This window comes from Henckelia pumila, chromosome 3 (genome assembly GCF_033568475.1).
Source record: "Henckelia pumila isolate YLH828 chromosome 3, ASM3356847v2, whole genome shotgun sequence".
Lineage (NCBI taxonomy): Eukaryota > Viridiplantae > Streptophyta > Magnoliopsida > Lamiales > Gesneriaceae > Henckelia > Henckelia pumila.
In genome coordinates, this window is record NC_133122.1 from 60945322 (window position 1) to 60973241 (window position 27920).

The window sequence follows — 27920 nt, forward strand, 5'->3', positions numbered from 1 at the left end:
TCGAACCGGCAGGACCCTGGGGAGGTCCTGCCGGCGGGGCTCCGGCCACGGTGGCCGGAGCTGGGCTGCAGCAGGCCGTGAAGGCCTGCTGCTCGCGCAGCCGAGGAGGAAGGGAAAGAAGGATAGGCTAGGTTTCGGGTTCTAGGGTTATGGTGGGTCCGGGTCGGGTCATGTGGTCCGGGTCGGGTCTAAAATATTATGGGTTAAGTTAAGTGGGTCCGGGTTCGGGTTATTTTATTTGGGCTCGGGTATTTTATTTTTTTAAGTTTTTGAGTTAATTAGGAATTTAAATGGACTAATTAAATTCCCAAAAATTTAATTAGTACCATTTAATTTATTTGGGTTAATTTAATTATTTTTGGGCTTTTAATAAATTTTATTTAAATTTTTAAGTTGGCCAGAAATCTTTATGGGCTTGGGAGGCCATGAAAGTTATTGGGCCTGTTAATGGGCTTTTGGGCCCATTGGGTCAGGGACAGTGTTATTGGGCCTAAGTTAGTCTTAATGGGCTTTGGTTGATCTATGGGCCAAGTATTAAGTTAATGGGCTTGAGTGTAGGACCAGCAGTCCAGTACAAGCCATGAGAAAATCGCATGTGTCCTGATTATATTTAATTATTTTTATGCATTTAAGTTATTTTAATATTTATATGTTAGTAAGAAAATTTAATTAAATATATATGAAGGACACACAAATTATTTAAGTACATGCATTCATGAAATCAATTTTTATGATATGATTTAATTTCTATGGTTGAGCAAAATAAAATATTTTAGGTGGAAATTGAAGTAGTGTGGCCATTTATGTATGGGCAGTTTCTGCCATTTATGTATGGGCAGTTTTCTGCCATTTATGTATGGGTGGTTCGCCACCAGCCTCGTACGATGGTTTCCTAGACTGATCAGTCGCACTATGGGCTACACTTACGGATAGGACCATTCGATGTTAAGAAAATAAACGCTCAACAACTCATGTATGTATGATATTATGTATGTTATGTATGTTTATTTATGTAATTTATGTTATGAAATTTTTAAGCATGCTCATTCATGTATATGTATGTATTAGTAATAAATTGGTTTAAATTATTTTAAACCCTTGTTAGTATGCATGTTGGGCCTCTAGGCTCACTACACTGATATGGTGCAGGTGAGTACGTAGAGGAGCAGGTTACTCCTACCGGTGGTGAGGATGTATGAGCAGCGCTGCAGTAGCCCCGTGACCGTGACAGCTTCTGAGTCACCGTGCATGATGTCATGTGATACATTTTTAATATTTTTATGGGTTGAGATGTTTGAATATTTTATTAAGTATTTTTAGTGCATGCACACAATTTTTATTTATTTTATTTTATTTATGCAGTATATTTTAAATTATAGGGTTGACTCAGATATTTATTTAATTTAAAGAATGCCTTTTATTTTAAGTATTTTATTTAGTGCATATATGTATGGGCATATATGTACATATATTTATTTAGTAGTATAAAAAAAAAAAAAAAATTTTCCGCATATTTATTTATTAGAGAGAACGGGTCGTTTCAGTATGTAACCTAAGAAGTCATTTCCAAGCTATACAAATCCTGAGCCAGTGCCGATACAACAACAGTGGCGGCGGCGACACCATGATATCCATCCTTGTTAGATCTGCCGCAAGCTTGCAGCATTGGCCGTAAAAAATCTGAGAATCTTTCCCATGAACACAACCAAACAAGAAATAATGAATAAATTAAAAGATTTCGATTCACAAGCAGTCCAAATCCTCACAAGACTTAACACTAATATTTCAAGGTAAAAAAAATTAGATACTAACCAAGATTTGAGTGGAAATTTGAAGAGGGTCGTGACTAGAAAAATCGAGCAGCTTGGTCGTGCAAGTACCGAGCTGAAGCCTCGCGATTCCAACAATAATCGAGATCTCCACGAACTAAGCAACCTTCTTCGGTGGGCGTCGCACCATCTCGGATGACGTACGACAGTGGCGAAGAAAAATCGAAGGGAGAAGAGACGAAATCGGGCTGGGTGATTTTGGGGATTAGGTTTTCTTTCTTTCTTTTTTGACGGTAGTACTTGGTTGAGTGGGTCAAAGGGGCGATGGGTAGAGCTAGGGCTTGGGCTTTTCTTTCTTTGTCTTTTTATTTTTTTTGGTTGAGACTTAACGTTATGTATGTGTGTATTAAAAAAAAAAAAGAAAAGACAACGGTTTTTAAAACCGTTGTCGTAAACCCCAAAAAACACGCACATAGACAACGGTAAATTAAAACCGTTGTCTTAGGTCATAAAAACCCGCTTATAGACAACGGTTTTAAAAAACCGTTGTCTTTGACACATATAAGACAACGGTTTTTAAAAAACTGTTGTCTTTTTTTATTAAAATATGTCCAACGACAACGGTTTTAGTAAAAACCATTGTTAAATGTCAAAAGACAACGGTTTTTTTAAAAACCGTTGTCTTTTAAGTGTTGTTGTTTTGCATTTTTCTTGTAGTGGTTGCTGCAGAAGGAACTGAATCGCGTGCAAGACCTCTATCCTCGCGTCTCTATAATCTATGCAGATTACTACAATGCACTTCTCAAGATTTATCTTTCTCCTCTTGAATTCGGTATTTAATTTCTTGAACTTTAAACTACACGTCTGGAGATCAGATGATAAAATTTATAGATTATGAAGAAATGAGTTGTAGGTGTTTGAAAATAATTAAAAGCGAGAAACTGAAAATTTTTCAAGGTGAATAAGAGATTAATTATATTTTAGTACTAACTTTTTAACAAAATACCAAAAATATTTTTGTTGAAGTGCTTGCAAAAGATATGTAGAGTTTGATGGTGTTTAGTGCAAACATGAATATTAAGATAATTTTGATTAAGACAAAAATAAGAAAATATTCACATTTATTTACCAAAATACCAGATTTGGAATATCCTAGGACCTGAGTATAAGCATAATTTGGGGTTAAGGAATGCCTAAAAAAATTGAATTTGTTTCTTTAAAGATTACAAATACTCAAATCTGTTAGGTATAAATATGTGGCCAACTCATAGCTCAAGTTTTAGGATAGAATATTTGAAGGAATAGAAACTCATCCAATATATTTAAAAAAAAAAAACTCATCCAATATGAGTTCAAACATATGGATATATACATGCATGTTTCTAACACATACGACACTCAACCATGCATGTTATATTGTTGATGCAGGGATTGTGTAGTAACCCAGAAACCATTTTAAGATAATAATATATTAAACATGATTAAGGGTTGGTATTTAACCAATTTCGGAGTGTTATTGGACTTCAAAAGTAAAATTTGGGCTTTTTAATTTTGGGTCGGATAGTAAGCTCCGATCCCAGATAGTAAGCTCCGATCCTAGATAGTAAGCTCCGATCGAAATGGAAGCTCCGATCCTGGAACGGAAGTTCCGATCCCCAGCTGCCAGCAATGATCGATGACTCAGTCGCGAGTTTTGACAAGTGTCGATCATAGAGCAGATCGGAAGCTTCGATCGTAGATCGGAAGTTCCGATCCTGACGTGGCAGACATGCACGCAATGAGCTGGATCGGAAGCTCTGATTCCGAAATCAGAAGTTCCGATCCTGGCCGAGAAATTTGGCTATAAATAGGGCCGTTCAGAGTTCATTTTCAATTACGAATTCCCGAGTTTCCTTCTTCAGTTATATAGTGTGAGATATACACTTGAGGGCCCTATCGGTTTTAATCGAAGTTCTGGAATAACCAAGTTGTGGTTATAGTCATCCGGGACTAGCGTCTTCAAAGGGCTTACTTCGGACGAAGGTATGGTCCGGAAATCGATTTAAGTTTTGGGAGTACTTATTAGCTTAGTTAAGGCTTATAGAACTTGTGTAGTGATACGGTGAACTTTTGAATATAGGCTTGGAACCTAGGATCTACTTTACTTGAACTAGCCTAGAGGTACGTACACATTGACTGAGATTGCCAGCGAGTATACATGTTTATATGTTGCATTTATTTGGCATTATTATATGGAATGATGTATGATTTACCGTTTTCTATACTCATATGTCATGTGCATATACACGTTGAGCCTATTCCTTGTTATACCTGATTATAGAGCCGCTCAGCTCTATACTCGATAGTCTATCACTGAGAGTACCGCGACGGAGGGGGAATTTATGTCTGTCTACTCTGGTGTACTAGACGAGTGTGGTTGCACCCAGAGGTTGATTCGTGCGGTGGCAGCACTCATATGGCGCTGGTTCTGAGCATGACTTTTCAGATGATCTTTTACCAGTCATCATGTTGCATGCATTATATACATATGTTTACTCATGTCTATGTACTGGGCGTAACGCTCACGTCCTAGTTGTTATCTTGGACACCCTATTCCATGGGGCAGGTCGCAGGATGGACGGAGCTGGTAGTTCAAGGCAGGACTAGGGAGCAGGAGCCTTGAGGATTTTATTATACAGCAGGATTCGATATAGCTGTATAATGTTTACTGTTTAAGATTTCGATTTGGTTGTATCACTACAGATTTAAGTCTGGATTATGTTACTAAGCTGATATGTAAATTATGGTTAAGTTTTCGCACGTTTTTACTCTGTTACGTATATTGCTGTATTAAGTTTAATGCATGCTATTAGTTGCCAGTTAGTAGGTGATTCCATGCAGGGTCACTACATTTTTGGTATCAGAGCATGCTTAGATTTTGGGATTAGTACTTGGGATTTAGAATTAGTTAGAGTAATTCTTGCGCATTTGGGATTTTAATGTGCAATTCTTTTCAGGATATGGCTGACGAGAGTCACGGTAGTATTGGCCAGGGAGGTGGTCATCATCATCGTCGCCATCATCATCAGGATGATCAACATCGTCCTCATGAGGGTCGACGTCGCTATACTATTAATAAGTTCATGCAGGTAGGACCGAAACCCTTAGTAGGAGGCGAGAATCCTGAACAAGCTAGAAGCTGGATGTCTAAACTTGAGAGCATGTTCCGAGCTTTCGAGTGTACTGAGGAGCAGAAACTGGAAGTTCTAGAATTCGTTCTAGAGGATAGAGCACGTTTTTGGTGGGATGCCAAGGTTGCTCAGGCACGTACTAAGAGAGGACAGGTGACTTGGGGGGATTTCTGTCGGGAGTTTTAGAAATTATATTTTCCTCCGGCTGTTCTCCAAGCACGATCTATGGAGTTGCTTACTTTGAGGCAAGGATCAATGACTATTGATCAGTATCAGCAGCGATTTCTTGATCTGCTACCTTTCAGTCCTCATATTAATGCGAGTGATGCGTCGAAGTATGATATCTTTCTGCAAGGCCTGAACCAAGATATCTACGCATAGGTTGTCGTCTGTGATGACCCGGTGTCTTATGAGACTTTGGTGAACCGTTGCCGTCTTGTGGAGACCAGCAACAGGCGTGGACAGTTGATGATGCCAGCATATCCTAGTGGATTTGTTGAGCCTCGAGCTCAATTTGTTGTGCCATCTGTACCTACGTCTTCTTCTACTCCTACTACTTCATCTGGTTCTCGTGGTTCACGAGGTACTTTCCGCTTTGGGAAGAAGAAGAAGAAGGAGGAGTTTTGTAGCCACTGTGGTGGGAAGCATCCTGCAGCTTCATGTCGAAGAGCTACTGGGGCGTGTTATATTTGTGGTCAGCAGGGACATCTGCGGAGAGATTGTCCTCAGCGTATGGGTTCTGCTAGTGGATCGGGATCCCAGGTTGGATCTCAGGCTTCTACTTTTCCACGTCAGCAGTCAGCACCACAGAGTTCTTCTGGTTATCGTCCCCAGACTCAAGGGCAGGTGTTTGCTCTGTCTCAGGAGCAGGCTACTGAGGGAAGCGATCGCATGTTGGCAGGTAACTTCTTGTTATGTGGTGTTCCTGCACTTGTATTAATTGATACTGGAGCATCGCATTCCTTTATTTCTAGTCGCTTCGTTAAGAGACATAGATTACCTTACGTATCATTAGATATGGATTTAGTTGTATCTACTCCGTTGGAGCAGGAGGTAGTAACTAAGCGTCTAGTGATGGGTTGCCTTCTTGAGTTTGATGGTAATGTGTTATCGGCTAATTTGATGATATTAGCGATGACGGATTTTGATTGTATTTTGGGAATAGATATGCTGACTTTGTATCACGCTACTGTGGATTGTTATCAGCATCTGGTACAGTTTCATCCCGTTGAGGGTGATAGCTTGTACTTTTATGGTGAGGGTGCGCGACCACCGATGCCACTTGTTTCGGCTCTGAAGGCATGTCATGTCTTGGAGTCAGGTGGGGAGGGCTACCTCATCTATGCAGTTGATATGTCCATGAGTAGTACGGGTATTGATCAGCTACAAGTTGTCAGCGAGTTTCCTGACGTATTCCCTGATGAGATTCCTGGTTTTCCTCCGGTTCGAGAGGTTGAATTTGGTATTGATCTAGTACCAGGAATTACGCCTATATCCCGAGCACCTTATTGTCTGGCACCGTCAGAGATGAGGGAATTGAAACAGCAGTTGCAAGATCTGCTTGATAAGGGATATATTCGTCTGAGTGTTTCTCCGTGGGGAGCACCTGTTTTGTTTGTCAAGAAAAAGGATGGATCGATGCGATTATGTATTGATTACAGGCAGTTGAATCGTGTCACCATCAAGAATAAGTATCCTTTGCCGCGGATTGATGATCTGTTCGATCAACTATAGGGTACTTCTGTTTATTCGAAGATAGATCTAAGATCTGGATATCATCAGATGCGGGTACGAGACTCAGATATATCTACAACTGCTTTCAGGACCAGATACGGGCATTATGAGTTTCTGGTGATGCCATTCGGTTTGACGAATGCACCGGCAGTCTTTATGAATCTAATGAATCAGGTATTTCGAGATTATCTGGATAGATTTGTCATCGTCTTCATAGATGATATTCTTGTTTATTCTCATGACAAGGATGAACATGCACAACATTTGAGGATTGTTCTACAGACGTTACGAGATAAGCAGCTATATGCGAAATTGAGCAAGTGTGAATTCTGGCTTGATCGGGTATTATTTCTCGGTCATGTGATTTCTAGTGAAGGGATATCTGTTGATCCTAGTAAGATAGAGGCAGTGCTGAACTGGTCTCGTCCGACAACGGTTGCTGAGATTCGTAGTTTCTTGGGTCTAGCGGGATATTACCGTCGGTTCATCGAGAATTTTTCACAGTTGGCCAGGCCTTTGACTCAGCTTACTCGGAAAGATGTTACCTTCATTTGGTCCTCGGATTGTGAGGAGTCGTTTCACGAGCTGCGTAGACGTCTTACTACTGCACCTGTGCTAGCTCTACCTTCTGGATCAGGAGGTTATGTTTTTTATACTGATGCCTCTGGTCAAGGGTTGGAATGTGTGTTGACACAGCATGGACATGTTATTGCCTATGCTTCTCGACAGTTGAAGACGCATGAGAATAACTATCCAGTGCATGATCTCGAGTTAGCCGCCATTGTATTTGCGCTCAAGATTTGGAGACATTATCTTTATGGCGAGAAATTTGAGATATTTACGGATCACAAGAGTTTGAAGTATTTATTCACTCAGGCAGAGTTGAATATGCGACAGAGACGCTGGATGGATCTCCTGAAGGATTATGATTGTGAAATCAAATATCATCCAGGTTCTGCTAATCTTACTGCTGATGCCTTGAGTCGGCAGGTGAGACTGTCTGCACTTCAGACTAATGAAATATCTCATATGATTCAAGAGTGTTGTTCATTGAGTTTTACGCTCAAGCACAAGAAAGGGAGGAATGAGATTCGTTTGTATACTATTCTATCTGAGCCAGCATTGTATTCTCGGATCAGAGATGCTCAGATATCTGATGTTAAGACTCAGCGATTGGCACGTCTAGCCAATGGAGTTAATACATCTGGATTTTTATTTTCAGGCAGATGGTTTATTGTGCCTATCCAATAGAGTGGTTGTACCTAATGTTGCGGAGCTCAGGAATGATATTCTATCTCAAGCTCACAGGAGTCGATTATCAGTTCATCCTGGAAGTATGAAAATGTATAAGGACTTGCGAACTAGATTCTGGTGGAAGGAAATGAAGCGAAGTGTTTATCAGTTTGTTTCGAGATGTTTGGTTTGTCAACAGGTCAAGGCTGAACATCGACGACCAGGTGGATTACTGCAGAATCTTGAGATTCCCGAATGGAAGTGGGAGCACGTGACTATGGATTTTGTTACCCACTTGCCTATGACTTCACGTCAGTGTGATGCTATCTGGGTTGTCGTTGACCGTTTGACAAAATCAACACATTTCATTCCTTATAATCGGGAGTATTCTTATGATCGCATGTCACGCTTATATATCCAGGAGATTGTGCGATTACATGGGATTCCAGTGAGTATTGTCAGTGATAGAGATCCACGATTTACTTCACGTTTTTGGGGTAGTTTTCAGCAGGCGTTGGGTACCACTCTGAGTTTGAGCACTGCGTATCATCCGGAGACTGATGGGCAGTCAGAGCGCACTATTCGTACGCTGGAGGATATGCTACGTTCTTCTGTCATGGACTTTGGTTTATCTTGGCAGGATCAGTTACCTTTGATTGAATTTGGCTACAATAACAATTATCATCGTAGTATTGATATGACACCTTTCGAGGCATTGTATGGTCGACGGTGTCGTACTCCGTTATTCTGGGATGAAGTCGGGGAACAGCAAGTCGAGGGTCCTGAATTGGTGTAGCAGATTGTAGACAAAGTAGATTTGATCAAGCATAGGATCAAAGTTGCTCAAGATAGATAATCCAGTTATGCGAATATTCGCCGCAGGCCACTTCAGTTTGAGCCTGGTGAATATGTTTTTCTGTGAGTATCACCTTTCAGGAAGGTGATGAGATTCGGTGTGAAAGGCAAGTTGTCTCCTCGTTACATTGGGCCTTTCCAGATACCGGAGAAGATCGGAGATGTTGCTTATCGTTTGGCTTTACCGCCATCTCTTTCCAGTATACACAATGTTTTTCATGTGTCGTTGCTTCGACAGTACATAGCTGATGAATCTCATGTGATTCAGTCTACTGATATTCAGCTAGAGCCAGATCTGTCTTTTGTTGAACGACCAATCTGTATCCTAGACAGGAAGGAGAAAGTTCTTCGGAACAAGACTATACCACTTGTGATGGTACAGTGGCAGCGCCGAGGCGTTGAAGAAGCAACTTGGGAAACTGAGAGTCGTATGCGAGCAGAATATCCTGAGTTGTTTGCTTTGTATTTTTTATTACCATATAAGATGTAATTACCGTTGTTGTAATAAGACATGGTTTGATGTTTCATATTGTTATCTTGATTTGTCTTTAGATGTTATTTCGCGGACGAAATATCTAAAGGTGGGGAGAATGTAGTAACCCAGAAACCATTTTAAGATAATAATATGTTAAACATGATTAAGGGTTGGTATTTAACCAATTTCGGAGTGTTATTGGACTTCAGAAGTAAAATTTGGGCTTTTTAATTTTGGGCTGGATAGTAAGCTCCGATCCCAGATAGTAAGCTCCGATCCCATATAGTAAGCTCCGATCCTAGATAGTAAGCTCCGATCGGAACGGAAGCTCCGATCCTGGAACGGAAGTTCCGATCCCCAGCTGCCAGCAATGATCGATGACTCAGTCGCGAGTTTTGACAAGTGTCGATCATAGAGCAGATCGGAAGCTCCGATCGTAGATCGGAAGTTCCGATCCTGGCGTGGCAGACATGCACGCAATGAGCTGGATCGGAAGCTCCGATTCCGAAATCGAAAGTTCCGATCCTGGCCGAGAAATTTGGCTATAAATAAGGCCGTTCAGAGTTCATTTTCAATTACGAATTCCCGAGTTTCCTTCTTCAGTTATATAGTGTGAGATATACACTTGAGGGCCCTATCGATTTTAATCGAAGTTCTGGAATAACCAAGTTGTGGTTATAGTCATCCGGGACTAGCGTCTTCAAAGGGCTTACTTCGGACGAAGGTATGGTCCGGGAATCGATTTAAGTTTTGGGAGTACTTATTAGCTTAGTTAAGGCTTATAGAACTTGTGTAGTGATACGGTGAACTTTTGAATATAGGCTTGGAACCTAGGATCTACTTTACTTGAACTAGCCTAGAGGTACGTACACATTGACTGAGATTGCCAGCGAGTATACATGTTTATATGTTGTATTTATTTGGCATTATTATATGGCATGATGTATGATTTACCGTTTTCTATACTCATATGTCATGTGCATATACACGTTGAGCCTATTCCTTGTTATACCTGATTATAGAGCCGCTCAGCTCTATACTCGATAGTTTGTCACTGAGAGTACCGCGACGGCGGGGGCATTTATGTCTGTCTACTCTGGTGTACTAGACGAGTGTGGTTGCACCGAGAGGTTGATCCGTGCGGTGGCAGCACTCATATGGCGCCGGTTCTGAGCATGATTTTTCAGATGATCTTTTACCAGTCATCATGTTGCATGCATTATATACATATGTTTACTCATATCTATGTACTGGGCGTAGCGCTCACGTCTTATTTGTTATCTTGGACACCCTATTCCATGGGGCAGGTCGCAGGATGGACGGAGCTGGTAGTTCAAGGCAGGACTAGGGAGCAGGAGCCTTGAGGATTTTATTATACAGCAGGATTCGATATAGCTGTATAATGTTTACTGTTTAAGATTTCGATTTGGTTGTATCACTACAGATTTAAGTCTGGATTATGTTACTAAGCTGATATGTAAATTATGGTTAAGTTTCCGCACGTTTTTACTCTGTTAAGTATATTGCTGTATTAAGTTTAATGCATGCTATTAGTTGCCAGTTAGTAGGTGATTCCATGCAGGGTCACTACAGATTGGAAAGGGAATGCTCAGTGCTTGCTGCGGCGGCAGAGGACCATTTAATTTCAATAAATTTATTACTACACATGTGACATGTCATTTGAAATCTACACAAGTGATATATTCTTATATTAATTTTTTTAATAAAATAACAAAAATAACCTAATTAGAGGACCCTTAAAAAACCCTAATTAAAGAACATATCTAGCTCTATTTGAATGAATTTAAAATGATTTTAGATTAATAGATACAAAAATATTGGGGCATAACAAAGCCAAAAATATTTTCTATTTATTTATCAAAAGAATCGATTTTGAAGAAATGTAGCAGAAAAAGGTACTTTTGGGACTTTATATATGTCGACGCATGAGTTCTGTTTTGTGAGACGAAAAGTTCACACATGCATGACGTTCTTAAATCAGATGGAAAAAGATTTTTGGAAAACTCTCTGGTTCTTCTTGGAGAGATAGGAGGCAACGATTACAACCTGCCACTCGATTTCGGGATGAGACCCGAACAAATCCGATCACTTGCTCCGGCAATTGTTAGATACATCGGATCAACTCTTCAAGTACGCAAATTAATTAATTAAGATCGCTTGATTTTTATGTATCTTAATTCAACCTATGGTTTCAAATGCAAATTTTTATTTATTTATTTATTTTCAATCACAGGAACTAATACAGCTTGGTGCAAAGACAATTTTAGTCCCCGGAAACTTCCCAATCGGTTGCTTTCCCGGGTTTCTTACAATATCCAATTCAGACAATTACAAAATTTCTACTTATGATCCCAAAATTGGTTGTGTTAACTGGCTGAATGAGTTATCCACACACCACAACGAGTTGCTGCAGAAGGAACTGAATCGCGTGCAAGGCCTCCATCCTCGAGTCTCTATAATCTATGCAGATTACTACAATGCACTTTTCTAGATTTATCTTTCTCCTCGTGAATTCGGTAATTAATTCTTCAACTTAAAACTACACGTCTGGAGATCAGATGATCAAATTTATAGATTATGAAGAAATGAACCGTCAGGCGATGTTTGAAAATAAAAGCGAAAAACTGAAAACTTTTCATGGTAAATAAGAGATTTTAGTACTAACTTTTTAACAAAATACCTTGCAAAAGATATGTAGAGTTTGTTGGTGTTTATTGAAAACATGAATATAACTTATAATTTTTAAAGATTGCACGCACTCCAATAATATGTGTTAGGTAGAAATATGTGGTCAAATCATAGCTCAAGTTTTAGGATAGAATATAATTTGAAGGAATAAAAACTCATCCAAGGATACATGTTTCTAACACATGTATACATGGTACTCAACCATGCATGTTATATTGTTGATGCATGCAGGAATTAGAAAGGGAATGCTCAGCGCTTGCTGCGGCGGCGAAGGGCCGTTTAATTTCAATAAATCAGCATTGTGTGGATTTTTTCTGCAGGCAAAAAGTTGCGAAGATCCCTCTCTGTATATTAGTTTGGATGGTTTACACTTAACAGAGGTGGCTTACAAATTCTTGGTGCAAGCTATACTAGGAGGTCACTACACTGTACCTAACTTCGATGCAATCTGTTCTTTCACATCCCAAGTTGCTGGATTTTATGAATAATAAGGCGATGTTTAATTTGTAGAAATTTTAGGAAATATTTTTCAGCATTTTTTTGACATATAAATATATATATATATATATATATATATATATATATTGTTTTGAAAAACTCCAATAAACATTCGTATATCATTCTAAAATTTAGGATAAAATAAAATTAATATTAAATTTTAACATCAAAATAAAATATTTTTATTATTTTATATTTTAATGATATCCGATAAAGTATGCAACAAAATTTCTAAAATATTAATACTGTAGTAGTTCAAACAAAAGTGTGTATGATTTTTTAAAGTAAATCAAAATTCTATTATATAATGAAAGATATGACAATGATAATTTTGTCTAATATTAAATTAATTAGGTACTCTCCAAATTTTAATAATTAAAAGTTTCGGGTTATTTCGGGTCAACCCGGGTTTTAAAACCCAACCTAAACCCGTTAATTTTTTCGGGTTAGCTTTCGGGTCAATCCGATTCGAACCAAACCCAAAAACCTCCAACCCTAAACTGATATTTTTTGAATCGACTCGTGTCAGGTTGACGGATTAAGTTGAGTTTTAACATCCCTAGCACGCACCAATAAAAAAAACATCTATACATGTATTATTATATTATTTATTTTTTAAAAAAACAAAAATTTGTGCCAGGTTGGGCCCACCCAGGGAATACTAAATATAATTATATAATATTAAAGAAACCAATTTGTTTAAGGATAATTTGATGGCGGGTCCCGCACGTAAATATTATATTTTTTTAATAAATAAAATTTTGAGGAAATATAATGAAATACAGAATTTATAATTTTTTAATAGTTATTAAAATTTTTTGTTTAATTAATTGAAATTAAAAAAAATATGAAATATTAATTAATTACGTATTTACTGCAGAAACCAAAATTGTTATTATATATTAAAATAAAATTTGAATATAGATAATAAATAAAAATTATATGATGTGTATTGAAATTATTGGCGGGATTCATGAAGAAGTTATTTTTTGGGTTTATAAATGTTAAAAAAATTATAAAAATTATGTTTATTAAAATATTGAAGTGACGATGATGTGGTATTGTAGGTCCCGTGCTGAAGTTGGATGCATAAGTTTTATGGTTGTGGGTACTCTTATTGTCCGTTTGAAGTGAGTGATAAGATAAATAATATAAAGATAAATAATATTTTGTAATAAAAAATAGATAAGAAATGATAGTTAATTTAAGATTTGATTTGATTGATAGATTATAGGTTGTTTAATTTGATTGATTATATTTTATAAAAAAATAATAAATTACTATTTTATCCTTTTAATAATTAATAAAATATGAATAATATTATTTATAAAAGGTAATATAGTAATTTAAATTCAATGATTTGATTGATTTAAGATAAATAATTAATAATTTGATTGATGTGAAATAAATAATTAAAAGATGGATAAATAATATGATAAAAAACGTTTAACACGTAGATTAATAATTTTAGATTTCAAACACTGTAGAGGATCTGAACCCGACGAAGATGGTCGGGAAGAGAAGACGTGTATCCTAAAAAATAAGAAAAAGTTGACTTGGGCGCCAACTGGGCACCACAATCCACATCAACGCCCATGTTAATAATTTTGGCATGAAAATTGTATTTATTTATGATACTGACACTACGTTAAGATGAAAGACTTCCTGGCACACGAAAATGAAATCCAAGGTATCCGCATGCATGATCTTAGTTATATACAAATTCAATACGGGAACTATAATATCACGTTATTGTCACCTCCACATTTTAAAAAATATAAGTTTTATAATTTTTCTTTACAATTCTAATTAACCCAAAAAATAATTTTTTTATAGATCCCACTAATCATTTCTATACACACTATACAATTTTTATTTATTATCTATATTTTAATTTTAATTTTTATAATATAATAAATTTTTTTATCTTAAATAATATTAAATACGTAAGGCAATTTTATAAATATTTTAAAATTTACTTATTTAAATAATTATTAATAATAAAAATTAATTTTATAAATAATTTTTAAATTTATTTAATCAATTAATAAATATTAAATTTTAATTTAATAATTAATATATGATTATTGTAAATTTAATTAATCTCCACGCACACACACCTTTCAAAATGCTTTTAACTTTATATGCCACATTACATATATTTTAAAACAATAACAATATTTATTTAAAAAATAATAATAATATAAATTTATAATAAGCTGGAGCCGGCGTCCAACAGAGGACACCGGTACCATCATTGATTAATTGAACCCTAGTTAGATGCTACCTATAAGAACATTGTCTTGACATACATCTACCGATTGATATTTATCAATACATGCAATATCCATTATTTTTTTAGTGAATCCAGCATATGCATTGATGAATGAGCACCTTTAAATCTATCATGTACGTGGATAGTGCTCTTATAGGTACCTTAAACGATCAAGCCTTGAGAGTGCTTGTTACAAGCCGAAGTTTTTTTTTATTCTTTATTACTTAATTTCTCTAATCCTAGCACTCAATTGATTGAGTCTAGTAAAAAAACAAACGAAACTTGGGATCTGCGTGCTTCTTGGTTAGCCCTCCATTCTGCTAGGGAGCCCTAGTTTGGGCCGGTTGAATTTGAATAGAAAGAGGGAACCCGATCAAAGGCTTGCTTCTTTATGGTTGAACCATTGAAAAATTGGTTTCAATTGTAGTAGTCCAGTTTCATTTTATAAGATTAATTAACTAAATATGGATTAGAGACTTAATTGAGTTTAATTGGCCGAATTATAGATTTTTGGCCAAAGGACGGTTCGGAAGGTCCGAACTCAAGATCGGAGTGTTCGAATGGTTCGGAAGCATGATTCATACTTCGGAGGCTACGGTGCGATCGGAACGTCCGAACTAGGATTGGAACGTCCGATCTCAGGCCAGCCATGCAACTTTTGAGGTGTCATAATTGATCGGACACACGGCAGTTCGGAGCTTCCGAAGTAGGGATCGGAGCGTCCGAATTGTGCATGAAGTGACGTGTTTCGCATGCAGAGATCGAAACGTCCGAAGTCCCGATCAGAGCGTCCGATCTCCATCCATATATAGAGGTCCGAGGCCTCATTTTCAATTGTCAATTCACTACTTTCCAATCTCGATTCTTAGCCTAGTTAGGTGGTTTTCATTCTTCTTAGGCGTGGGGCAGATTCTTGGCAAGGCGCTCGAGAGTCGCAGCGGAGTTGTGCCCAGGTTCTATGGTATCGACAGCAAAGGGCTGACGACGGACGTAGGTATAAGTCTAGACTCTTAGTAGCTAATGAGAGTAGCTAATGGTCTAGTTAAAGCTTTTAGAATAAGATTATGATATCAGAATATTTTGCAGTGTATTGCAGATTATAGACTTGGACATAGAACTTACATAGATTGTCTATAGATTGAGGTACGAAAGTACTGTTCGATATATCATGACAGAGTATGCATGTATTATGTGTTGCATTGTTTATTTGACATGATTTTATCTGCATATATTATGAGACGATATTATGTTGCATGCATGTTCATATTGATCTTATATTCTTGATATATCCTGTAGCATGGTTTTACCCTATCCTGTTAGTGGATGGATTTCCATCAATTTGGATCCAGTATATCCACGGTTGGTATGAGAGTCATCTCCTGAAGCGATGACACAGAGTGCTACATACCTAAGGCCCGGTCAGTTTTTGATATGTGATTCTTGACCTCGAGTCTCGGTAGTCGGTACACTTGCATACATACACTCATATAATATTTGTATACTTATACTCTTGTACTGAGCGTTTTATACTCACTTTCTCGTACTGTGTTTGGGACACCTTATTCCATGTAACAAGTTTGCGATTGGACGAGACATGTGGTTCCAGGAGGACTTAGGCTGTAGGTGGTCAGCTGGTGGAGTTATCTGTATTTTTGTTTTAGTAGTGTTGGGTTAATACACTATTTCGATATGGTTGTATAATAGTTCAGATTTTTGTATTTTGGGTTGTATTATTGCATTAAGTTTTCGTTGATTATTCTGATTTCTATTTATAAGTTAATTGCATGTTTAAGTTCTGATTAGTAGGTGATTTCGATTAGGATCACTACAATCATTAACTTAAGAGGCCACCTGTCGGTAGCACTCTTCAGGTCAAATGAGCACACATATCGCTTATCCTTCACAAAACGTAAAGGACGTATTTGATCATAGCATGAAAATATTCCGGGATTTTGGTAACTACTATCAGGCTCGCGTGGGTTGGCCCGCCTACGCCGGCAAATCGTACGGGTTGGTCCGCCTAGGCTCGCCATTAACCCACTTAAATTATGGGACGGATCGACCCGACAGACTCAACTTAAATTGATGGTTATAAGCACAAGCAGTTCATTTACCAAAAACAAAAATTTATGACGTAATAAATCAAAACCTAAAACAGGGGAAAAAATAGAAGCCAGCTAGGCTAAATTAACGTACAAGTTATTTTTCTCATAAAACAAATGAAATAATTCAATATTAAGAATATAAGATACGTTTTTGCCATTTTAATTCTCAGACTAATCAAAACCATAATTTACACAACTTATTTTCTTTAAAATTTTCCTTTTTGTTTTTAACTAAAAAACTATGTGAAAAGATCTCATGAGTCAATATTGCTAAACTAATTAATTTTTCATCTGAGTTATCCATAACAAAAAAAATATTTTTTATTGTAAATATGCGTATATAAGATTACCTGTACACACGAGACCTACTAGAGGTACAACAATAATATCGTGTACAATGATATTTACAATAATAATATCGTAAATTTTGTTATTAATGTATCGTGAATTTTTTTTTAAAATTAAATTATTGTATTGAATTTTTTGTATCATAAAATTTGCTTTATAAATTTCATTCTAGCATCTCTCTCATTTAATTAAATAGTTCTCAATCATTCCATTACATTCATTTCCAAAAAGAGAAAATTATTGGTGTGAAAGTGGAATGGCGCCTCCATGCACCCCAAGAAACCCACCACCCACGTCTGTTACATTAGCATTCACACTACTTCTCTCCATCACTTTCCCGGCACTATCAAGCTGCCGCCACTCGCCGCCCCGATGCTTCGGATCCATAATCAGCTTCGGCGACTCGCTGGCCGACACCGGCAATCTGCTCCGCCTCAGCGGATCGAGTACTGTTTCCGGCCTAGCCAGTGCTCGGCTCCCATACGGAGAAACTTTCTTCCACCACCCCACCGGACGCTTCTCCGATGGCCGTCTCGTAATCGATTTCATCGGTATGCATGCACGTAATATTGTTTACTATAAATGGTGTCTTTATATATGACGTGATGATCAGTATAGATATTTGCATATATGCATGGGATTTGTAGCGGAGAGTTTGGGGTTGCCATTAGTGCCGCCGTACGTCGGCGGAGGAGATTCTAAGTTCGGCGGCCAAAGTTTTGATAAAGGGGTGAATTTCGCGGTGGCCGGAGCTACTGCGCTGGATGCAGAGTACCTCAAGGAGATGGGAGTCTATAATCTCTACACAAATGCGTCACTGGGAGTTCAGATGGAGTGGTTCAAACAATTCTTGGTCACACTGCAAGGTATGCTACCTAGCTCTTAATATTTTTTTTTTTTCCAATTCAAACTTTTGTGAAACGGTTAAACAGATAAATTTTGTGAGATAGATCTTCTAATTGAATCATCATAATAACGTATTATTTTTTATGTCAAAAATATAATTTTTTTATTATCAATATGAGTGAGTTTAACCCATCGTATACAAGTCACATTAGATCGATCAACTCATTTTTTTCCTGAAAGTTGAAACTCACTAAACATATAATAATAATAATAATAATAATAATAATAATAATAATAATAATCTTACCATTTAATAAAGGCTCAATTTCTTATAGTAATTGATTTGATAATTTATGTTTGTAGATTAAAATCAGTGGCGGCAGCCACATGGGTGGCACAAATTTTTTTTGAAATTTTTAATTTATTAGTTTTCAATAATTTTGGATTAATTTAATATTAGCCCGGGTAGCTCGATTCAAAAAATTAAAGTATTGGAGGGCTTAAAATTTTAGCACGGGTAAATTGATATTTTTGGCTCCGCCATTGACTAAATTACCCTTCAATTTTATTTATTGATAAAAATAATTGAATGACAATATGGTAATTTACATGACCCATTTTAAATCCAACTTCTCATCTCAAGTCCATGTTCTCTCCACTTTTCCACCACCTTTTATTTTTTTTTACGCTATATTTCACACACAACGTGTGTGCGTGTGTAGCTAGTAATAATAATAATCCCGGGATAAAAGACATCAAGTAATAATCGTCATTACCAAAAACATAAATGTTTGCGTTAAAATTTTGTAAGAAAAAATCAGGTTGCCTATTTTAAACAGTGATAGAAAATTTTGGAAATTATATGATATGGGCGGTAAAAAAAAATATGCAGTGATATAATATATTAGAAATAATCAAAAGTTGAATTAATATAAGGAATATACTGAAGCGTATATAAATTCATAAGAATATACATTTCGGGAAACTTTTCGAATATGGTAATGGCATTTTGATTTATTTAAAAATAAAATAAAAAATGAATGAAACATGACAGTACAGTATAACTAATTTTCGTCCCTTTTCGTCTATCGGTCTATATATCTCGTTTTCATTCCTCTTTAATGATATCGGCGTATCACAATCGATAATCAAAAGTTGAATTAATATAAGGAATATACTAAAGAGTATACAAATTGATAAAATATACATTTCGGCAAACGTTTAGAATATGGTAATGACATTTGGATTTATTTAAAAATAAAATAAAAAATAAATGAAACATGACAGTATAGTAAACTAATTTTCGTCCACTTTTTTCCTTCCTTTTCCTTCCTTCAAAACAAATAAAATAAAAATATTCGTCCCTTTTTCTCTATCGGTCTATATAATAATTCGTTTTCATTTATCTTTCCTCTTTAATGATATCGGCGTATCGCGATCGATACACGTATTTCTCAATATCTTTAAAAAATATTATTTCTTTAAACATATTTTGGGAAAAGTTTTAAAATAACATTAATATTTTTTATACGTGTTCTCTTGAAGTATCTCCACTCGAGGGCATAAATAAACGGCCACAATTCATCTGTTTCACTAATATTAACCAATCAATAGAGTGACATGTATATTTTATTTTTAATTTTTCGATGATTGACTTGTTAATTATTATAAACAAAACCTATTAGATATCTTTCCTAATCATTAATCAACCTTTCTCTTTTTGTTTTTTTTTTTTCCTTTTCCCCCCCCTAAAAAATCATTCTTATATGAATAAAATGATTCCAAAAACATAATGATTTTTAATTCCACACGAACATAAATATATTTTTTAAAAAAATTAATATATTTAAAAAAAAATTAATGATTAGCACAAAGAGATTAAAAAAATTAATTTATTCGAATGATTTTATTTTCTTTATATAATTATATATCATCATAACAATAAAATATTTAAAAACACAAAATGAAAAAATAGAACCAAATCTCATCGATGGATGAACCAATGTCCAATAAGATATATAAATGATAAAAATATCAACAACCATTAGAGGTTAGCACAAAGATATAAAAGAATTGAAATTTATCGAAAAATTCCACTTTTCATTAACAAAAATATCACATAAAAAAAACGATTAACTACATCTAAAAAAATAATGATTACTATAATAGAAAAGTATCCAAAAAAAAACCTAAAAAATATTCAATCGCGACAATTTTTTATAAATTTTTTATTTATTTTTATTATGATATATACATATATATAAATTACATTAAGAAATTAAATTTTCGGTTTAATTAATTTTTTTTAGTATCTTTGCGTCAATCCTTAATTTTTATTTTTTTTAAAATAATTTTTTTGTCCGTGAGGAATTATTTCAAATTTTAGATGTAAAAATAATTTTGTTTTTGGAATGATTTTGTTGACATATGAGAGGCTATTTGATTAGGAAAGATATCTAAGTTGTACTTGGATTTAGGTATTTGAAATTGAGAGGAATCTTTTTTTTTTTATTAAATATCTTGTTTGGATATGAACATAGAATTTCAAAGTGAATTTTAAATTATTAATTAAAAACATGTTGTTTGACTAAAAAATTGAAGAATTTCAAATCATAGAAAGTTTACTATTATTATTTATATATTTTGAAATTTAAAAACAAGTATTTGATTACAAAATAACCATGTCCAATTTAAAATAAAATAAATTTACATTTTATTTATTTTAATTGGATTAAATACTAAATTTACAAAAACAAAATTTAGGGAAAAAAAATACTAAATTGACAAAACTATATCCAGATATAAGCGTTCGATTCCAAAAAATGGCCGAGGAGCGCTCACGTGAACTGTGTGTAGAGGTAGGTTGAAATGATCTCACGTCGTGAAGATAGGGATTTGAAATAACCGGTTAGAGGAGTAGATTTCAAATTCAATTAAAATACATGGATTTCAAATTGAAATCATTTTAAATTTTATAGTCAAACATGTGTAATTGATTTGGGCAGTGGATTTCAAATCCAAATCAGCTCAAATCCCTCCACCAAGCGCAATCTAATAGATTTTGTTTGATAAAAATTAAAAAGTCAAAAATACAAATGTCACTCCATCAATTGGCGGAGTATGAAGAGTAGCATATTAGTGGAGCAGATGAATTGTGACCGATGGGTACAAACAAGGGTTCGGTTTTGTTTAAATATATTGTTTCTAAGTCCCAAAATTATAAATAAAAGAGTTGAAATCCTTTTACTGATTAAATATGGGCTAATAGCATTCCGCCCACTTGTGAAATACCAATATAGCATAAAACCCCCTATAAAAAATAATAAGCTATCAAGTCCTTCACTTTTCAAATAATTAGCTAAAAAACCCTTACGTCAATAATTGTTCTTGCACAAAGGGATTGCTATATAGGTATTTCACAAAGGGGTGAAACCCGATTAAATATATATAATATTTTGTTTTACTTTCAAATTTATTACTACACATGTCATTTGAAATCTACACAACTGATATATTCTCATATTAATTCTTTTAATAAAATAACAAAAATAACCTAATTAGAGGACCTTTAAAAAAACCCTAATTAAAGAACATATTTGGCTTTATTTGAATGAATTTAAAATGATTTTAGATTAATAGATACAAAAATATTGAGGCATAACAAAGCCAAAAATATTTTCTATTTATTTATAAAAAGAATCGATTTTGAAGAAATGTAGCAGAAAAAGGTACTTTTGGGACTTCAAATATGTCGACGCATGGATTCTGTTTTGTGAGGCTAAAAGTTCACACATGCATGACATTCTTAAATCAGATGGAAAAAGATTTTTGGAAAACTCTCTGGTTCTTCTTGGAGAGATAGGAGGCAACGATTACAACCTGCCACTCGATTTCGGGATCAGACCCGAACAAGTCCGATCACTTGCTCCGACAATCGTTAGATACATCGGATCAACACTTCAAGTACACGAAATTGATTAAGATCGCTTGATTTTATGTATCTTAATTGATCAAATTCAAATGTATTTTTTTTCAATCACATGCAGGAACTAATACAGCTTGGTGCAAAGACAATTTTAGTCCCGGGAAACTTTCCAATTGGTTGCTTCCCCGGGTTTCTTAAAATGTCAAATTCAGACAATTATAAAAATTCTAGTTATGATCCCAAAACCGGTTGTGTTAATTGGCTGAATGAGTTATCCAGACACCACAACGAGTTGCTGCAGAAGGAACTGAATCGCGTGCAAGATCTCCATCCTCACGTCTCTATAATCTATGCAGATTACTACAATGCACTTCTCAAGATTTATCTTTCTCCTCGTGAATTCGGTATTTAATTTCTTGAACTTTAAACTACACGTCTAGAGATCAAATGATCAAATTTATAGATTATGAAGAAATTAAATGAGTTGTCAGGTGTTTGAAATAATTAAAAGCGAGAAATTGGAAAATTTTCAAGGTGAATAAGATATTAATTATATTTTATTACTAAATTTTTAACAAAATACCAAAAATATTTTTGTTGAAGTGCTTGCAAAAGATATGTAGAGTTTGATGGTGTTTAGTGCAAACATGAATTATAAAGATAATTTTGATTAAGACAAAAATAAGAAAAAATTCACATTTATTTACCAAAATACCAGATTTGGAATATCCTAAGACCTGAGTATAATCAGAATTTGGGGTTAAGGAATGCCTAAAAAAATGAATTTGTTTTTTTTAAAGATTGCAAATACTCAAATATGTTAAATATAAATATGTGGCCAACTCATAGCTCAAGTTTTAGGATAGAATATTTGAAGGAATAGAAACTCATCCAATATGAGTTCAAACATTTGGATATATATATATATACATGCATGTTTCTAACACATGCATACGACACTCAACCATGCATGTTATATTGTTGATGCAGGGATTGGAAAGGGAATGCTCAGCGCTTGCTGCGGCGGCGGAGGGCCGTTTAATTTCAATAAATCGGCATTGTGTGGCTTTCCTCTGGCGAAAAGTTGCGAAGATCCCTCTCTGTATATTAGTTGGGATGGTTTACACTTAACGGAGGTGGCTTACAAATTCTTGGCGCAAGCTATACTAGGAGGCTGCTACACTGTACCTCACTTAGATGCAATCTGTTCTTTCACTTCCCAAGTTGCTGAATTTTATGAATAATAAGACGACGTTTAATTTGTAGAGATTTAGAAAATATTTCTCAGTTTTTTTGACAAAATTTTGAAAATTTTGTTTTAAAAAAAGTATATAATTACTTTCTAAAAGCTCTTTCAAACACTACCTAAGCATTGTTTAGTGTGGACGGATATATATGTGTACGTGGACGGATAAATAAGGGCCATTTCGAATATTCCTCCTGGAATTTAAGCAATTTCTTTCTCTTTTTTTTGAGTTGAGATGAAGATGTTTACGATGTTTTTGCAAGTGTTGTCGTGCACTAAATATCATATATTTAAGATGTAATAAGTGGTCTCAATATCTTTTGAGACCAACCCCACCCCTATTTAAGCTTTTGATTCATTGATCGGTTGTTATGTCATTTTCAAAAATGTTCTCTTGTTGGATTCCTTTATGGCCCTCGAACATTATCTCTATCTTTGTTTTGTTCTAATTGTTAATTTTTAAAATTATTATTGTTTTTGTTGTGAAAGAGTAAAAATTTATGGTAAAAAGTAAAAATTTTAAAACTCAAAATATATTAAACTTTACACTTCATAATTTTTTTTCTCAATTCAATTGTATTTTTCATCATAAATGAAGACCTATTTACAGATTCACATTTGAGATTAGTCCAAAAATAATTACATAATCATCTACATCATCACACACTAATTTTCAAAATTTTACAGCTTAATTTTCAACATTCAACATTAATCAATAATAATAATAATATATTTTCAACCGTTTATATATTTTTAACAAAATTTATTATTATTAATTTTTTTTAACATATTATTATTGTTATTGGATTTTGATCCAACGAAAACAGCACCCCGAGCCGTGCAGTTTTTTTTTTTGTTTTGAATTGAGATGTTCGCGTGAACATCTCAATTGAAAAAAATAAAATAAAAATTGCAATGAAACGGAGTCGTTTCACTTGCACAACACGGGATGCTGTGTAGTAACCCGTACCCTAATTGAGTAATTAAAAGATTAATGCTAATTAAATAAATTGGGTATCGGACGGATCGGAAGCTCCGAAGGCACGATCGGAAGCTCCGATCAGAATCGAAAGCTCCGATGAGCGATCGGAGGCACCGATGATATTACGTCATCCATGACGATTGGCTAGATCGGAAGCTCCGATCAGGATCGGAAGCTCCGATCACCCCTATCCAAAGTCATCAAGTGATATTTTGACACGTGGCAGATCAGGATCTTCGGAAGCTCCGATGGCAGGATCGGACGTTCCGATCGAGGTTCGGACGTTCCGATCGTTGTCTATAAATAGAAGGCCGAGGCTTCACTTTCATTTGCCAATTTCGAGTTCTTCTTTCCATTCTAGTCCTTTTGGAGCTGTTCTAGTCTTCTTAGGCTTGGTCCGGAGGTCGGCGAGACGTTCGGTAGTCGTAGCGGAGTTGTGCCCAAGTTCTGGAGGCATCGACATCAAAGGGCTAACGACGGACGAAGGTATAGCTTTTGCTTCCTATAAATATTTAGGAGTATGCAATAGCTTAGTTAAGGCTTTTAGAGCACTTTAATGATAGTAATATCATTTGGCAGTGTAGAGCAGACTATAGGCGTGGACCTAGAGTTGGTAGTGCTTGCACTGTTTTGAGGTACGAAAGTACTGTTCGAGATATCCTGACTGAGTATGCATGTATTATGTGACTGCATGATTTTATATGCCATGATATTATGCTGCATTCATTTGCATCTTGCTGTATCTCTTTCGAGATGTCTGTTAGTAGGGTTGTACCTTATCCTGTTAGTGGATGGACTTCCATCGATTTGGGTCCGGCGTATCCACGGTTATCTCGGTATGGGAGCCACCTCCTGAAGCGACGGCACATCGTGATATATACCAGGGCCCGGTCTGTCTCTGTTATCTGATCCTTGACCTCGAGTCTATAGGGAGTTCACTTTGCATGCATGTATACTCATACTCTCGTACCGAGCGTTTTATGCTCACGTCTCGTACTCTGTATTTTCTGGACACCCTATTCCATGGGGCAGGTTTGCGATTGGACGAGGAGGGTGGATCCAGGAGGGGCTAGTCAGTGGTTGGCGAGCTGGAGCTTCGCTTAGGTTTTATTACTGTTGTTTGGGTTGATACAGCTATTCGATTTGGTTGTATATTATTGGATAAATTACAGATTCCTTTACTTGGGATTGTATATTGTTTATGGTTTCCGCAGTTTTATTCTGATATCTGTTTAATTAAGTTAATTGCATGCATAAGTTCTGTTTAGTAGGTGATCCGGGTAAGGGTCACTACATTTATGGTATCAGAGCATGCAAAATAATTCTTGGGATTTAGTTTCATCTTGAGGTATTTTTGTAGATGGCAAATCGTGACGACCGGAGTTCTCATGGCAGTGTTGGTGGGCGTTGGGGTGATGCCGACCGGGAGCCTCGTCGAGAACGGCGTCATCGTCATCATGACGACGAGCGTTTCACTGTGCGTCGATTATTAGCTATGGGTCCTAAGCCCTTAGTTGGAGGTGAGTCTCCGGAGGATGCGGAGAACTGGTTAGAACGCATGGAGATGACTTTTCAGACTTTCCAATGCACCGAGGAGCAGAAGGTGGAGACCCTTGGCTATCTTCTGGATGGGCGTGCGCGCAGGTGGTGGAGGTTTACTTCTGCACCTTTTGTTGCGGAGAGAGGAGTGGCCACCTGGGCCGAGTTCCGCACAGCTTTCCAAAAGCGGTATTTTCCTCTTGCACTCCGTCAGTCGAAGGCAGGCGAGCTACTGAGTCTGCGACAGGGAGCCATGTCTATCGATGAGTATCAGCAGAGGTTCTTTGATCTCCTATCCTATTGCCCCGAGATTGCTGATAGATCAGAGATGAAATATAATCTGTTCCTTCAGGGCCTTAACCCTGAGATCCATGACCGTGTGGCGGTTGGCGAAGACATGTCCTACGAGGGTTTGGTGAGCCGTTGTCACCAGGCGGAGGACAGTATTCGGCGAAATAGGTCTTTCCCTCAGTCGAGGCCTACTAGTTCTTTGGGTCCCCGTGCCCAAACTTTCAAGAAGTCTGGATCTTCTTCTTCCTCTGGTTCTGGAGGTGTTGTCCGTTACGGTAAGAAGGACAAGTGTGATCACTGTGGGAAGAACCATCCATCCGACAAGTGCCGTAGAGCTTCTGGAGCTTGTTTCTGTTGTGGAGAGACTGGTCATATTCGGAGGGATTGTCCACTGTCTGGGGGAGGCGGTTCTGGTTCTGGTTCAGGATCGGGTTCTCAGGCCACCGTACAGCAGAGGTCGCAGGGACAGTCTGCTGGGAGTTCTCATTTGAGGCCACGAGCTTCTGGCCAGGTGTTTGCCCTGAGACATGATCAGGCAGAGAGGAGAATGAGAAAGTTATCGCAGGTACATTTCTGCTTTTTGGTATACCTGCTCTTGTACTTATTGACACTGGTGCATCTCATTCCTTCATTTCTGCACGTTTTGTTAAGAGACATAAGTTACCATGCATTGCACTAGACGTAGTGATGTCTATTTCTACTCCGACGGGCCAATCTGCTTTGGCTAAGCGTCTAGTGATGGGTTACCCTTTAGAGTTCGAAGGGAACATTCTGTTAGCGAATCTCATGGTCTTGGCGATGGACAACTTTGATTGCATTCTGGGAATAGATATGTTGACTACCTATCGAGCTTCAGTGGACTGCTATCAGAGATTAGTATGCTTTCATCCGGAGGGGAGCGAGAGCTGGTTTTTCTATGGTGAGGGAGCGCGACCCCCGATGCCTTTGGTATCAGCTTTGAGAGCCTGTCGAGCTCTAGAGTCTGGCGGGAAAGGCTACCTTATCTATGCAGTTGATTTGTCCGCTGAGAGTATTGGGATAGAGAGCATTCCTGTTGTGGATGAATTTCCAGATGTATTTCCTGATGAGATTCCTGGTTTTCCTCCTGCTAGGGAAGTCGAGTTTGGCATAGAGTTGATGCCGGGTACTTTGCCTATTTCTAGAGCACCGTATCGTCTGGCTCCATCAGAGATGCGTGAGTTGAAAAATCAGCTACAGGATCTTTTGGACAAGGGGTACATTCGTCCTAGTGTATCTCCTTGGGGAGCTCCTGTTCTCTTCGTTAAGAAGAAGGATGGGTCGATGCGGCTGTGCATTGACTATCGGCAGCTGAATCGAGTCACTGTGAAGAACAAGTATCCGTTGCCTCGTATTGATGACTTGTTTGACCAGCTGCAGGGCACATCAGTTTACTCCAAGATTGACTTGAGATCTGGGTATCATCAGTTGAGAGTCCGTGATCAGGACGTAGCCAAGACTGCATTCCGTACTCGCTATGGGCATTACGAGTTCCTAGTGATGCCATTTGGTTTGACTAATGCGCCGGCTATATTCATGGATCTGATGAACCGTGTTTTCAGGGAGTATTTGGACAAGTTTGTCGTGGTCTTTATTGACGACATCTTGGTGTATTCGCGTAATACGGAAGAGCATGTTTCTCACTTGCGGTTGGTACTACAGACTCTTCGAGATGAGCAGTTGTACGCCAAGCTGAGCAAGTGTGAGTTCTGAATGGATAGAGTGGTCTTTCTTGGCCATATCATATCCAGGGAAGGGATTTCTGTTGATCCAAGCAAGATTGAAGCGGTACTTAATTGGTCGCGTCCGACGACAGTTGCTGAGATCCGTAGTTTTCTGGGTCTAGCAGGGTATTATCGTCGCTTCATTCTGAACTTCTCTCAGTTAGCTCGACCGTTGACG

At 36.8% G+C, this 27920-nt stretch overlaps 1 protein-coding gene and 1 pseudogene across 1 annotated transcript; both read left to right on the plus strand.

Annotated features, from left to right (window-relative positions):
* The first annotated feature begins 11216 nt into the window (after nucleotides 1–11216).
* On the plus strand, nucleotides 11217–12433 carry LOC140888838 (GDSL esterase/lipase At1g28580-like; annotated as a pseudogene).
* Nucleotides 12434–17402: 4969 nt separating this feature from the next.
* On the plus strand, nucleotides 17403–23366 carry LOC140892201 (GDSL esterase/lipase At1g28570-like). The gene is made up of 5 exons (XM_073301010.1): nucleotides 17403–17722; nucleotides 17819–18037; nucleotides 21832–21980; nucleotides 22064–22346; nucleotides 22933–23366. Exons 1-5 carry the CDS (start codon nucleotides 17428–17430, stop codon nucleotides 23184–23186), a joined length of 1200 nt encoding a protein of 399 aa, XP_073157111.1. The 5' UTR covers nucleotides 17403–17427; the 3' UTR covers nucleotides 23187–23366.
* Nucleotides 23367–27920: the final 4554 nt, after the last annotated feature.